The sequence below is a fragment of the Sarcophilus harrisii genome, chromosome 1 (assembly GCF_902635505.1).
Source record: "Sarcophilus harrisii chromosome 1, mSarHar1.11, whole genome shotgun sequence".
NCBI lineage: Eukaryota > Metazoa > Chordata > Mammalia > Dasyuromorphia > Dasyuridae > Sarcophilus > Sarcophilus harrisii.
The window spans coordinates 604,193,198-604,209,691 of NC_045426.1; the positions used below are offsets into that span (position 1 = coordinate 604,193,198).

Sequence of the window (16,494 nt, forward strand, 5' to 3'; positions counted from 1 at the left end):
TGTGTACACACACACACACACACACGCACACACACACACACACACACACACACTCAAATACATACACAAACACACACTCAAACACATACACATTCACTTGCATATACCTGTAAACATGCTATTCCTTCAGATAATAGATTCTATAGATTCTTCTGCCATAGCCCTGAAAAAGTTCACATTTTTTTTTTTACCATAATTTATATTCAATTCCTTTCTGTCAGTTCCTTCTACTTCTCTTACATCACTGCCTTACAGATGAAAGAAGGAAGACTTCAGTTATTCAAGATTCTATGGAAAGGCTGTGATAGAACCAAGCTTGTGCTATTTCCTGACAACTCATAAGAAGAGCATCGTCTCAATTTGAGGGTCAATTCATTTCTAGTAATATTTTTGAACCCTGGTTAAAAAAAAAAAAAAAAAACTCTTCATCGAGTTAAATTCTGTACTCATTAGTAGGCCATTATTTCATATTATTCCAGACTATTTCTCTTAAGATTTCTCCCTTTCTTTTGAAAAACAAAACAAAACAAAACAAAAAAAGCCCCAAACTGCAACAAATAATGAATATCTTAGAGACAGAACAATAACATCTTATTCTCTAGTTATGTAGCAACATAATTCACCCAGTCTCACAATGAATTGTAAACAAATACAGAGGGAAAGCAGAAGCATGGATTGATCTGTCATGTATTAGGTCAAAAGAGCAAGTCAACTTGACAGAAACAGAACACAGGCCTTGTAAGTCCCCACCATCTGTTTTAACCCAGCACACACAGAAACAGACAGAGATACACACATACACACTGACATTCAAAAAGCTAAGCTAAGTTCTCTTGGGAGTCTTTGGAAAACCTTCCGAAAAGGAGGTGCTGGATTCCGCCTTTTCTAGTCCTCATGGGCAAGGAAGGGCTGCAGCTTGTGTTTGAACTAGCTGCTGCCAATAGAAAAACACTGAAAATGTCAAGTTTGATGTGGTTTACTATTTTTCCATACTATGTCTATATGAGCTTCTCTCTTTTATCTCCCTTGAGTCCCATTTTTTTTTCTTAAAGAGGGATTTGCTTTTTGGGCAGTGAGAAATTAACATTTGTTCTTGCTAGTAGACCCTCCCTCTGAGACCATGAAATAAAAGGTGGTACAATGGAAAATCCTTCTCACTATCACTGGAGACAGAGGACCCAGGTTCAAATCCCTGTCCCCATGATCCTGTATTTCATCTCCCTGGACTTTATTTTCCTCTTATTTTAAATGAGAATATTCTGTTATTTAGCCTCTGGGATCCCTTTTGGTTCACTCTTGACTTTCCAATTCACTATCTGAAGGATATCAGGCAAGTGATTTTACTTGTCTGGTCCTCAATTTTCTCATCTAAAAAATGAGGGGAGGGGCTAGATTACCTCTAAAACATATTCTTGCCACTGTCTCCCTAGAAATAGGGAAATGTCTAATCCTTTTCTAACATTCATGGATGCTCAAACTTGGGGCAAAGTTGTTTTCCCAGTAAGGCATCTATTACCACAACACATGTAAGAATAAAAGGTAAAGAACACACTCTCCTTTGTCAGTCTCAAAACAGTGAATGGAGAGGCACAGAGTTCTATTTTGACATTGAATTTTACTATTTTCTTATTCAATTCATACTTGATTACCATTAAAAACCAAAATAGGAAATGTATGTTGTTTGGAAAATCAGTTAACTGAGTTTTTACATGCAGGGAATAACAAGTACCAGGGGCATTTTAGGTGGCACAGTAAATAGAGGGCAGGACAGGGGACAGGAACTTCTGAGTTCAAATCAAGCCTCAGATAAGCCTGTGTGACCCTAGCCCAGTCACTTAATTCTGCCTTAGCTTTCTCATCTCTAAAATAAGCTGGAGAAAGAAATGTCAAATCACTCCAGTATCTTTGTCAAGAAATCTCCTCCCCAAAAACGGTCACAAAGAGTTGGATATGACTGAAAATGATTAAAACACAAAAACAACAAAAACAAGGATAGTGTGATAGTGTGTGTTCCCAATAATTTATCTCTAGAAATGTTAACCATTTTGGGCCAGAAATAGGAAAGCATGGTAAAGTTAATTTTAATAGGACGACCTTTGGCAAAATTGGTAAATAAGCAAAGTTTGTCTTTGGTACCCTGCTTCCCAGGCCCATTGGTGCTTTCTTTAATCTTTTTTCTTGCTTCTTCAGGTCACTAACTCTCCTTTTAGAAACCATATGATGAAGTAGAAAGGAAACTGAATTTGGAGGCACAGGATTTGTACTAACTCTCCTTTTAGAAACTATATGATGAAGTAGAAAGGAAACTGAATTTGGAGGCACAGGATTTGTATCCAAATCCTGACTCTGCCACTTATTAATTTAATTGTATGTTTTGCAACAAGTCACTCAAAGTCTCTGAACCTCAGGGTTCACATTGGACTAGATACCATTTAAATCCTTTTCTAGTTTTTCTAGTCTTTGATCCTACCCAGAAGGTGAGAAGCTAGCAGCCAAAGGTCTGTTTTCCATGTTATTCACTCAGAGCCCTATTGTTGGCTTTCAGGTAGACTTATGGTGTTAACCATCTTGGGACCCTGTTTTAATAGAATACTTTTGGAATAATAATAGTAAATAGTAGCAGTTGTTCCCAGTTGGGTTCAACTTTTTGCGACCCCATTTGGTATTTTTTTTTTTTTTGGCAAAGCTACTTAAGTAGTTTGCCATTTCATTTCCAGCTCATTTTACAGATCAGGAAACTGAGGCAAATAAGGTTAAGTGATTTGCCCAACATCACACAGCAAGTAGATGTCTTGAGATTGGATTTGAACTCTCACTTTCCTTATTCCAGGCCCAGCACTTTATCTAACCATCCATCTACCTGCTCCAAATCACAGCGAATACCTCTCAAAGTACATCTTACTCCTCCTATTCAAGAAGCCTGGCACTGATCTTAATCCAGTATTAGATTCCATACTTAGTGATTGCTATGGATGCTCTCTTATGCCCCCCCCCAATTTTTTCATAATAAACTCCAATCACTTGTAATTTATTTTCTGTTCTAAGTTTATGGTTTTCTTCCTGTGTCACTTTATCCTCCTAGCTTTCAATGGAAACTTCTGAAATGAATTACACTCTGAGGGAGAAAGGAACATTGGTGTTGTGATTGGTCTTTTTTCAAAAATTGGATGCTAAATTCTTGAGGGAATTAATATTTGCTCTTTGTACAAAGAAGAATAGTGTTACCTTGTCTAAATAGTCTACTTTATCCAGATGTGTATACCTCTATATTTGGGGGATATAGATATACACATGAGAGAGGTGCTAACAGTCTAACTTCAAAATCCTTTTGTCATACGGCTTCTCAACCACAAAAGTTGCTTAACAGCCCTGATTTGATGTACCCTGTTGTTACTGATTTTGTATATATGTACTTAGGATATATATACTTATACTTAACTAAGTAGTATCCTGAAAACAGTACTGGGCTTAGAGGCAGACAGCTCCAAACTCTGATTTCACCTCAAAATCTCAGCTGTGTGACTGAGCAAATCAGTTAACCTTTCTGAATGCTTTTTAATCTGTAAAATGGAAAAAATAATAGCACCCAACCTTACTGGGTGGTTGTGAAGATCAAATGAAGTAATATTTGTAAAGGGTTTTGCAGATCTTAAAGCTTTATAGAAATGAGAGGATCAAATGAGATAACATGTAAAAGCATTCTACATATGCTTTCTAGTAGACCCACCCTCTGAGACCATGAAATAAAATGTGGTACAATGGAAAATCCTTCTCATTATCACTGGAGACAGAGGACCCAGGTTCAAATCCCTGTTCCCATGATCAAGTATTTCATCTTCCTGGACTTTCATATATGAATATGAATACTAATTATTACTATTATTATTAGTGGTGGTGGTCATCATAATCATCTCTGTTGTAGCAGTTTGTGGCAGTAGTAGCAGCAGCAATAATATTCTTGTTCATGAGCATGTTATATCTCCTGGTAGAATATTTGCTCTTTGAAAGCAGGGACTATCTCATGTTTGTATTTTTACCCCCATACAGTGTTTTACATATTATTTTTTTAAATCATATTTTGTCATATCTGACGCGGTTACTTTTTTCTTGGCAAAGATATTGGAGTGATGTGCCATTTCCTTTTCTAGTTTATTTTATAGATGAAGAAACTGAGCACAGAAGGGTTACATGGCTTTTCCCAAAATTTCACACAGTGTCTGAGACTAGATTTGAATTCAGCTTTCTCTCACTCCAGGCCTGGCACTTCACCCACCCAGCTACCCTGTCTGATATACAGTAGGTGCTTAATAAATGCTTGCTGATTGATTGCATGGATATGACACAGAGGCTTACTCCAATAAAAAAAAATTTCAATGGTCATATCTTACACTGTTTTAGATACTCTGACTGAGATGGTCTGCAAAATTTTTATTTATTTATTTTTGCTGAGGCAATTGGGGTTAAGTGACTTGCCCAGGGCCACACAGATAGACCAGGTTAAATGTCTGAGGCCAGATTTGAACTCAGGTCCTCCTGACTTCAGGGATGGTAAGCTATCCACTGCACCACCTAGATGCCCCCCTAAATTTTATTTCTCTTAGGGAGCAAAAAAAATAGGTAAGCATGCTCTAGCTCTTTAAGATTTACAAAGTAGTGTAACTTTTTATAATTTCATTTTGATCCGCACTTTTTATGGGAAGTATCAATGTTTTGGGGGTTCTTCCTCTCTTTGTCTCTCTTTTTTTCCTCTGTCTGTCTGTCTCTGTCTCTGTGTGTCTTTCTCTCTCTGTATGATTTCAGGAATTGTCCAAGTAAATGGATGTGTTAGGAAGTCTGGATTTCTAAGAAGCAGGACATAGGGTTGGACAGTTTTAGAGCTTGATCATTGGTTTCTAATGCCATTTCTTCTAGGGTGAGTGTCCAATCTCAGGCAGGCAACTATTACTCTTAAGCAGTGGTTCTCAAAGTATGGTCTAGAGAATCCTGGGGGATCTCTGAAACCCTTTTAGAGGGTCTACAAATTCAAAAATAGTTTTTATTTCCAATATGGTAAATGTCTATAAATATAACCCAGATAAACAAAAACTCTTTGGAGAGAGAGATCCTCAATAATTTTTAATAGGATAAAGATACTGAAAACAAAAGTTTGCGAGCCACTGCTCTTGAGGATCTCCATTTCAAATGGAGTTCACACTTTGTACCTATTTCAGAGGAAGAGGAACTGGATTTTTTCCCAGCAAGGTGACAGAAAATGTTGTAAGTGGAATTAGCAACACCTGAGTTCCAATCCTGCCTGAGACACTTCCTAGTTCTATATCCCTGGGAACTGACTTCACCTCCTTCAGTCTCAGTTTCTTCATCAGTAGAATGGGGATAATAATAGTTCCTCTCTCATTTGTTGTGAGGATCAAAGGAGATACTGTCCATATTAGCTATTGTTATGGATCTTGTCATTAACATGGAAAGAGTAGCAGATTCTGGATCTAAGACTTAATCTCAGCCCTTCAAGTATCCACCTCCCCCCACTCTCCTCTCCAGTCTAAAGCTTGTTGAGGTTCTTTCTCCCACCATCTAGTCTCAAAACAAGATTTTCAAGCTCAGTACAGATAATGGCGGTTGTACTGGAGAAGTCTGTGTACTAGGAGGAATTGGAGTGAGGCCATAGATTCATTTCACATATATTATTTCTGCAGGAAACACAGCATAATTGAGGACAATTTTCCATCATGAATTGCATCATTAACTAACACAGAAAAAGAGAAATGCAGTAACTTTTTTTTTCTTTGAAAAGCTGATGATCTGAAGAAAACATAAATGAAAAGTTTAATGTGATTTTTCCAAGAATATTTGTTCAAAACCAGAAATGAAACACTTTTTACACTGTAATAAAAATTTTGTGTTTTAATACATTGCCATGCACATATGAAGTCAAATAATGCGGAGTACAAAATTGTCAAGTATACAAAATGATAAAGCAGATTTCCAAGCCTCCTAGAGATCATGCCCACGGACACCAGAGAGAAAAAACAATAAACTTTGAAAATTTTCATTTAACTCAATTTAAAGAGAATGCCTGCCTCCTCATCAACTCTTTCTAAAGACAGTTGAAAACAATTAAAAAAATCAAAAAACTAGAACAGTGAATCAATGGGCATTAACATGTTGACAGCCACTTAAATATGGAAATGGACAGGTTAAATGATGTGTAATCATTCTCGTATCTGGGAAAAATAAGGTTTTCTGCACATTATTTTTGCCCCTGGAATTCCTAGGGGAATACAATATATGCCCATCAGAAAGGCACTCGATGTTATCACTCTATTTGGATGTCTACAGAGATATAGTATTATGGTATAAAGGGAGGAAACAGTTGTGGGTGATGAAAAAAGAAAATACCTGTTTATCAAACCCTTCTCAGGAAGCTGATGCAGGTGCTGGCTTATGGTATACTTATAGAAGCTGTGAAAAAGGTCTGACCTACACAGGGCTATGGTGTTACAAAGTACACTTACTAAACCTAGCTGACAACGTGTGCTCCTGCACACAAGCACGGGCATGCAGTTTACCAAAGAGGGAGTGAGCAGTTTTCACTGGTTTGCTTCCCGATATTACAAGAAGTTTTTTCTGGCCTACAATTCACTTCACATGGGGTGGTCTTTCCTTCCTTCATCAGAACCCACACTACTGGATGGTGGCTAATGGACAGAAATTCAGGGTAGAATGATCTGATTCCTTACCCTCCATTTGTCAACTACCTACTTCTGCCCTTCAGCAATACAGGGATCAAAAAAACCTATCTTGTAAAAAAAAAAAAAAAAAAAAAAAAAAAAAAAAAAAGCCAAATCCAAAGCTCTCTCCTTTGGCTGGCTGGTTCACAAGAGCGCAATGCATTGGGAAATGGAGCCGGGATGACAGATGACTGCCTCAGTCTTTGGAATTCATAAGACAGCACGAATCTCATTTGGCAAATCAGATAGTTGTGGGATAGGTAGATCACTCCTTTCTTTCCTGGTTTAACTTCCAAAGCGGGGTGATGCGATCGAGCTAGTGGGTGGGGATCCTAAGGCAAAAAGTAGAAGAAATAGGCATTGTGTTTCATGAAATTATATTTTGATGGAGTCTTTGACTCAGATTATACTGATGATAATATCACACTATGATATTCATATATTGTCTCATTTGGTCCTCATGGAAAGGAAAAGCCTGCTAAGTGGGAAGGCTTCTAAAGGCAGTTAGATGGCTTAGTAGATAGAGAACTGGCCCTGAAATCAGGAAGACCTGAGTTCAAATCCAAAGCTTAGTAATTACTAGCTGTGTGACCCTGGGCAAGTCACTTAACCCCAATTGCCTAAGGGAGAAAAAATTAAAATGAGGGAATTGCTGTCTATGGAGTCTAAGTTACTGCCTATGTTTTTTTTTTTAGTAAAAGATGAAGCTGGAAGTGGAACCCGGTCTTTGGATTCCTAGCTTCATGTTTCTGTTTTCAAGATATATTCTTTCCATTTCTTCTAGCTATGTTGTCCCCCCACAAAGTTCTAAGAATAAACCTAAGCATAGAAACCACAATGGATCAATACTGTCTCTTCTCAGGTGCTCTTTATTGCTAATATGCAGTTTTGCTATGATATCGATCTCTTCTAAAATTTTGTGTAAAGCTATTTAATATAGAGGCTAATGATATTAAATAGTTGAACTAAGTGGGAATTGTTTTCACAGATCTCCAGGAGCACGATTACAGGCACTATGATGATTTTTAGTAGAATTCACTTCAAAATATTTGGGACCAGATCTCACTTAAATGGAAGTATAGTTCTTGATAGAATTATGGTTGGGATGTGGGACACAGCTCCAAGCCTGCACGGTCAATCCCCCAGCATTATTCAGCTTTCTGCAATGTAAGATGCCTTCATTGGCCAAACCACAGCTGCTGCATATATAACCTTGTAAGGGCAGTTTTTTTTTTTTTTTTTTTCTATTGGTGGAGGAAGGGAGACTAGTAGTAGAATAATCATCCAGAAACCCAAAGAGGTTTTTACAATGATCTGAGCATGAATTAAAACAACTGGAACTCATGACTCCTGGCTGGGCTTTTTGGTTAGAATTAATAGCCACTCCATAGAGACCAACCTCCCATCCTTTTAGGTTTAAGGTAAGAGTTGAATAAGAATGGGGGGAAAAAAACACCTCAAGTTACATTGTTCAATAAGGCTCCAGTTACATAGCCTTTGATATCCCTACCCCCCCCCCCCAAGAGTTGCCTTTCAAAATATGGGCAGGAATTGAGCTGCATACTTCAAAACTTTCTCAGATATATTGAGAAAACCATCAAAACTTTTCTTTCAAATGTTTACTATTTAAGCTATGAAAGTGGGAATTGGCAAATGCTACTCCTGAGACTTCAGGAAGACCAGAACATAGTTTTGTTTTTGTTTTTCAGTGTAAATGAAAACAAATCAAATATTAATTGTGGCAAAGAATTGTGGCAAAAAATTTTAATTATTAGGAGTTGATGATAGTGTCCAGATCTCATTGGCTACAGCAACACATTACACTGAAGTGGATTCTAAGTGTGTGTGTGTGTGTGTGTGTGTGTGTGTGTGTGTGTATCTTATCTTTTTAAGTGAGACAGGCTAACATCTTTGAAGGACACAGAAGAAGGTAGGTGGAGTCAGACTATTTGAGAGAAGGGGCAGGATTGGAAAATGAATAGCCTGAGAAGCCCAACCCACCAGCTTCCCGAAGAATCTCCTGTTACAATAAAGGTTATGTCACAAAATCAGACTTTTATTTATTCTCCTCAAGGAAATCAAGAAAGATATGGATAATTAGCCATTCTCCAGTCATCCTTCTAGAGGGCATGAAGACAAAATCCTGTAGGTACCTGAAGGTCACTTCCTTTGTAAATTTCTCAAGAATCTTACTACCCTTATCTCAGAATTTTTGGGTCATGGAGAAAGTCATAATAAAGACCCAGTAAGATACCAAACATCATCACTCTTTCCAAACACTTGAATTAGAATCTCAATGGGATCATCTCCTTTTCCCTAATCACAAGAGTTTAAGCAACTTTCAACTTTTTTTAAAAAGCTGAGTGTGAGTGGTTGGATTTTAAAAGTTTTCTTTCCTTCCCTCTGGAGAATTAGGAGCATAAGAAAAATAATGGAGATGCTGTCTTCCTTGCTTTGAGGCATTTCTGGGGAGCCCAAGGTAATGTTGTTTTGTAAAATTAAGTTCATGAAATTTTTGTGGTGACAGAAAGCAATCTAAATGTGACAGAAATAAGGGAATTAAGAAAGTATGAGTGATCTGTCCTAGAAATGTAGCTGAACCTCACCTCCTGGCCTTCTCTACCTTTATTAGGATCCTTTGATTATAAGTAGGAATTGTTTCATTCTTTGTATTTGGATTCTCAGAGCCTAGTCTAGGACCTAACTCTGGCTTACTGACTATTTGGCGACTGAGTCAAAGTCAAGTTCCAGAATTGGAAGTTGATGTACCACAATGGTGTGGTTGTCACCCTCCTCTGCCACTGAATGCAAGAAGGTATTATTAATTGGAATGGGATTTTTTTTTCTGTTTGAACTTCATATCAAATAATTGAAATCTATCCACAACATCATGAAAGACAGAGAAAAGGAGAAAGAGAAGAATGGGGGTGAGGTGGGAATATACTGTGAACGTGGGAAGGGGTAAATAAAAAGTGTCTTTTGTGTCATCTTCAAAAATTAGATTTTTTTTAAGTGTCTGCATCAGTTTTAAGTCTAGTTGTCAAATAACAAAATTATTCTAAAGAATATGGAGGAAAACACTGCACAGAATGAACTTGTTAATGCACTTGGAAAAAGGGGTATTAGCAGAGCTAAAGAACTAACAGGATCTTGCAAACTTCTGTTCTGTAACACTTTATGATTTTTCATTAAATCAATTATGTGACATTTGCCGACAAAAAAAAAAAAAAAAAAAAAAGAAAGAAAGAAAGAAAGAAAGAAAAAGCATTACCAGGTAATAGGGTGTGGGTGGGGAAGTCCATTAGACGTTTTCCTCTTTGGCATATTTTCTCAAATAAGGTTGATATTCCTTGTTCTCCAGGGTGTTAAAGTATATTCCAGTATTTTCTGGGAAACTAAAGACAGTTGGACTCAGCCCATCCAATCGTGAGCTAGAAATGACTTTACTCTATTGCACAACTGTAATAGTCCAGTCTGTCCTTCTTGGCCCTTAGGGGAATTTTGAGATCCCTCTAGGACATGTAGAAGAAGTCTCTGAGGTCTGAGATCCTCAGGGTGCATTTGTAAAATTATGCAATCGTTTACATTTAAATTCAGTTTCTTAGTGAAAGTTAGCTAATTTCTCTTTTCCAAATCTCTTCTTGGCACCCTAGAGATTCTAATAATTATTGATGTCTATTCATTCTCAAGAATATATTTTCCCCTACAGTGGTGGGTGTGAGTGTGCTTATTCATAGGAAGATGTGGGATAGGTTTTGAGAAATTGGAAAAGTGAATGTTAAAAATTTATAAGACCATTGGCCATCTCTCTCTCTGTTTCTGTCCTCTAATCTCTTCCTCCCTCCCTTCCTCTCTTCCTTCATCTCTTTGTCTCTTTTTTCCCCTTCCTCCAAGTTTCTAGAAGCTATCATTCCATACATTATACTCAGGGAACAATTATCACTATTTTGAAAAAGGAAGCAGCCATGATTAATCTATGCAGGCTCAATTCCCTGGTCCCCTTCCTCCACACACTCTGGCCACCAAAGAAAACCTAAATTGAGGAACAGGTTCATAGATTTAAAGCTGGAATGAACTTTAAAGGCCATCATATTCCACTCCTTTCTTTTCAGATGAGACCCTGTTTGAACTAATGTACTTCATGGGTAGGTTTTGAACCTGGCTCTCTGTTTCAATCCAATGTTGCTTCTGCTAGGTCTGTTTCACAATTGAAGTTGTTCACGAATTTATAATGATGGGCTTTCTAAACCCTCCCTGGGACAGAACAACTATATGAAAAACAGTAGTTTAACCATTTCAATGAATGACATGTGTTTGGTACTAATACATATTTAGAAAAGCCTTCTCTTGGTTAACTGTCTTCACACAAATGTCAACTCAGCAGCGCTCCATCTAGAACTTTTGATATGAAACAATTTGGGAGATTTTTGAAAAAAAAATCAACACTTTGTTTGTTTCCTTAATGGATTTATGGGCATTCATATTTTTTTTTCTTCTTTTTCTTTTTGCTGAGGCAATTGGGGTGAAGTGACTTGCCCAGGGTCACACAGCTAGTAACTGTTGTCTGAGGCTGGATTTGAACTAAGGTCTTTCTGACCCTAGGGCTGGTGCTCTATTCCTTGTGCCATTTAGCTGCCCTGAGCATTCATATTCTTGAAAAAAAATTCCTTTAAAACAGTGACACAATAGATTGAAGTCTGGAAAATGGATTGATCTAAATGTTCAGACTATATTTACCCAAAGCCAAAGGGGTAGGCAACATACCAATGGCTTTTAATTCATTCCAAAGGAGGGAGGCAAGTGACCAAATATGGCAGCTAGCAGACAATTTTCTCAGGGATTCTAGGAGGGACTCCATGAGTAGCAGACTGCCATAATGTCTTGAGAGCCTGGCAGTCTTTCTTTGTGGCATCCAAACTCTGTGTTTTACTGTTATATCATACTAAATGTATGGATATATATATCCCACATGGGTAGGATAGAGTGGGGCTGGGGGAAAGGAGTATGAACAGTATTTATCATAATATGGCCAGGAAACACAAAACTGGAAACAAGATGAAAACTGGGAGCGGGAAGAGCTGGGAATAAGGCATGGATAGAATTGATGCTTGTTTGTTTTTTTAAACCACCTCTTCCTTCTGTGGCTTATGTACCTACCATGTTGCCTTAGTTTGGTGGCTACCAATGGGACCACCGTATCACAGGTATGCTATGAATACTGGCTGTGTAGCCTGGAAGAAGGGGGAAAATTGAGATTGGGGTATTATAAAAAATCAACAGGAGAAGCAGAAGGACAGGATAAGCAAATTGAAGTGAATTAACCCAACTTGGACAACTCAGTGGTGAAAGCTGGGGAAATGGGGTAGGGGAGACTGCTAAAAGTCCAGAATTGTAAGGGGCTCATCAGCCCAAGTTTGGTTACTTTAGGGAAAAGAACAAGTTAACTTTCGCCAAAGCCACTCTAACCAATCTCTTTTGGGGCTGCAGTGATACTTTCCTCTCAATATTTGCTTGGGGAAGAGCTGGAGAATGAGTAGTGTGATAAAGAAAGAATCCTATAGGATCTTGGAGTTTATTCCTCAATCAGTTCCTTTCTTTAGCACTCTCTTGATAAATTTATGTTTATCTTTTTCCTTTTAACATGCCAGAGTTTCAAGATCTCTTTTCCCTTTGCTGGGTGATTTTAAGAGAGTGTCAACAAGCTCTAACCTTCAAAGACTTGGGAATATGATCAACTAGATGGAGGCCATGGGTCTGGATATCTCTCTAAATGCTAAACTTGGGGAAGAGCCCAGTCAGTTACAAGTTATCACCTGTGGTTTTAAAGAAGTCACTTTCTAGTATGAGCTATGCTTGGGATAGTGAGTATTCATGTGTCAACCCTTGGAGATAAAGTTTACTAGATCCTTGAATCTGGTCAAATAGTGGTTTTTAGGTTTCAGAAAACAAATCTGGATCAGCTAAGTAATATTGGTCTATGTGGGTCCATGTTCTAAGAAGGATTAATCACTGAAATCACTGGATTTTGTTCAAATACAACTAAAAATATCCCCCGAAATATTGACAATAAAATAGCAGAAAAAACACTAATTGGGGAATGAATAGCAAAAAAGCACTAATTGGTGGATGATTAGGAATAAAATAAAAAAAAAACATTTTACTGGGGACTGACTCCCATCTGCTTTTGGTGGGATACAGTTGGATCACTTACTTTGTAATTTTTGTTTTAAAAGATTCTAATATGGAGTCACGAATCTCTTAGGCTCATAACATGTCATGAGACATGTTTACATTCCTAACGGTATAATATTGTGAACATTTCCATTGAGACTGCAGAATTGTTGTAATGGTACCTATGAATATTTCTGTAACATTTTCTGGGAAGCAAGAACCATGACATGACACGACCAAAATCTCTTCCCTTCATTACCCACTGACCCATGGTTGCTGATGAAAATGAAATCCCACTCCTTGTTTTCAAGATCTCTGCTTCTAGTGATTAAAAGAAAGTTTATAGTAGCACAATGGACAGATAAGCATGTTTATATTTGTGGGCAACATGAGGGCATCTAGGTGTAAGAAAATCATAGGTAATGTCTTTAAATCACCATGGTTTGCCTACTATCCCCATGTTCTTCTCTTTCTGGCTAGGATCAAGACAGTCTTCCAATAACATGTTATGAGATGAAATCTAACAGTACCACGACCATATCTACACCCAGATATCACAAACCACAAAGGATATGTAAGTAGTGGAGTTTGTCTTGGACAATCTCAGCCTAGAAATAGAACAAGATTTTGGGAAAAAAAATAAGAAAAAAGAACATCTTTTTTTTTTTCTTCACATATACAGAACGTGCTAATTCTTTTGTGTAGAGCTCACCTATAAAGTGCTTAATAGTTGAACGGAATACCTTTAGACGGCATAACTAACAGATACGAGACATGTTTACATTCCTATCAGGGTGTAATATTTGAACATTTCCACTGAGATCGCAGAACTGTTGTAATGGTTCCTAAAACATCATGCCATCTGCATACATAATAAAAGAATCCAGTAGTTGCCATGCTAAAATGGGACTTCTAGTGAAGGGCACGGAGAATCCCTCGAAAGGAACTCAAGTTATGCACAGTGATGAAAACTGGAAGCAATTTCCCAGCTAATGGTCTGTCAATGACCACTTGGAACAAATTAGCACTGGAGATGATGTACCACATTTTAAATCCATGACAAACCAGGATTTTCCCAAACCCATCATCTTGACTGAGTGGTTGGAGCTCAGTTAATCTTTCAATTCTCCAAAGTCATCTTGTGGCACTGCCGTTCTTTTGGCTTTTCATGAGGGAGAGGCCACTTTCATATCAACTGGCAGGACAGCAGCTTTAGAGGCTAATCATGATTATGGAGAACCCTCTGTTGAGGCTGCAAAAGAAATGAAAAAGAAATCAGGAAAGTCATTTATCTCACATTGTACAAATCTGCATATTTTCAGGATCTAAAATACTGTTATTCCATTGAAACACAGGTGCCTTGAGCTCCAGGTAAAGGCACTCAATACTAGAATGAGATCTCTGACAGAGACTCTATAAAAATTTCCCTGGAGAGCTGTAAGAACAGGGGAGATAGCTATCTTCCTGAGGGGATGCAGACTCCACTCTGAAAGCAGGGGATGGACTAGCTCAATCTTAGTAGTCACATCTAATTCCATGATTCTTTCCATTAATAAAGCAATTGGAAGGAGATCAGATTGGGACAGGCAGTGGGGATGTGCTTCTGTGCACAGTTAAATTGGGTTTTCCTACCAGAGGGTAGATACTGTCACTCAGAGGGAAAACCCTCCAGTGATACATATAATCAAAAGAACAGAAGCCCCATGCCAGAGCTTCTCAGCTTGCTGCTACATCCATTGCTACTTCATTATCAATCATTTTAGTTGTACAATAGGCAACTTTTAATTCATATTTTAAAACAAAATTTTGATATCTTTAATAGCACTGTCATTTGTGAAAATAAAGTCCAACAGAACTCTCTTTTCAAACAAACCATAACAGAAACAATCATATAGTGACAATATCTGCTGGAAGATGCAACATTTTTTCCTTGTTCTTCTACTTGCCTTGTTCAGATGAAGGGGATATGATTTTTGTACTCTGGGACCATAAAGATTTTTTAATTACTTCTTCCTTTTAGTATGTTTTTCATTTATGTTATGAATATCATTCTCCTGATTTCCCTTTGTACCAGTTCACAAACATGTCTTGTTTCTCTTTCTTTAGCAATCAATCAATAATATTTATTAAGCACCTACTATGTGCCTACAAAGCACCATCATATTAAATACAATGCTAAGTGCTGAGGATAGAGAAAGCAACAAAAGACAGTTCTTTCCCTCAAGGAGCTTATAGTAAATATTAACAGAAAGAAGGCAGTAATTATGAGGAATTGGGTTAGTCTTCACATAAAAGGTGGAAGCCAACAGGTCAGTAGGCAAATTGTAGGAGGGAGAACATTCTAGGCATGGTGGACAGTTTGAGAAAATGCTTGGACTGAGAGATAGAGAGTCTTGTCTGAGGAACAGCCAGGAGGACAGTGTTACTGAATCTCAGAATACACATAGGGGAATCAAATATCAGAAGACTGGAAAGGTAGAAAGCAGCTAAGTTATGAAGGGTTTTGAATGCCAAATAGAGCATTTTGTATTTGACCTGTATTTGTATTGACAAACTTTGGCAACAGCTTAAATATAGGAGATGAGAGATAGTGAGAAATCCAAAGTGATTCCTACCTTCAACAGTAAAAGGGAAGGTAGGTGAGGGGAATGGAATAGGGGGAAAAGATGATTAATTCCATTTTGGACCTATTGAATTTTAGGTACCTTTGAGTCCAGTTCAATCATTTAAAAGGAAGTTGCAGATGAGAGATAAAAAATTCACAGAGGGTTTGGGACTAGATTAGATCTAAGGGTCTTCAGAATGGAGATGGTTATTAAATCTATGGCCATTATTTATTTCTGTCCACTAATATTTCATTAATTAATTATAGTTTGTCCTGTTTTTGAATTACTGGGCACTTACTTTGTTTTTGGTTCTTTGCTACCACAAAAAGAGCTGCTATGAATATTTTGATAGATATATAGCAACTCTCTCTGTCTGCTTTTGACCTCTTTGGAGTATACGCCCAATTGTAAGATTATAACTTTTTTTTTTTTCCTTAAAAAAAGCTAAGGTTATTCCCTCCTTCTATTTGGGTGGCATTTCCTGGATTTCTTAGTTTTTCCTTCTGATTAGCCGGATCAGTCAATCAATATATATATATTTATAAATCAATTATATGCTTAGCCTTGGGCTAGACACTGAGGGGATGGTAGAAAAACAAAATAAAACAAAATCTAAGACATAATATGATTTCTGTCCTTGAGGAACAGTTGAGAAGCCAAGATCACATAAGACATAAGAAAAATACAATTTAAAATAATATTCAGTATTTCTGTCGCAACAAATTCTTTTAAAAAAGGACAAATCAAATCATGGCTGTCTAGAACCCTTAGGGTGTATTTTTATTTCTTTTTTTTTTTTATTTTTTTTTATTTACTAGCCTTTTATTTACAGGATATATATACATGGGTAACTTTACAGCATTAACAATTGCCAAACCTCTTGTTCCAATTTTTCACCTCTTACCCCCCCCCCACCCCCTCCTCTAGATGGCAGGATGACCAGTAGATGTTAAATATATTAAAATATAAATTAGATACACAATAAGTAT

General features: G+C 37.4%; 1 protein-coding gene across 1 annotated transcript in view; it reads right to left on the reverse strand.

Moving 5' to 3' along the window:
* Nucleotides 1-13,411: 13,411 nt before the first annotated feature.
* Nucleotides 13,412-16,494, reverse strand: part of SAMD12 (sterile alpha motif domain containing 12) — a 479,641-nt gene continuing 476,558 nt past the window's right edge. Inside the window, exon 5 of the mRNA XM_023496464.2 lies at nucleotides 13,412-14,151. Coding sequence (XP_023352232.1) covers nucleotides 14,129-14,151 — 23 coding nt within the window. The 3' untranslated portion in view covers nucleotides 13,412-14,128. The remainder of the gene's footprint in view (nucleotides 14,152-16,494) is intronic.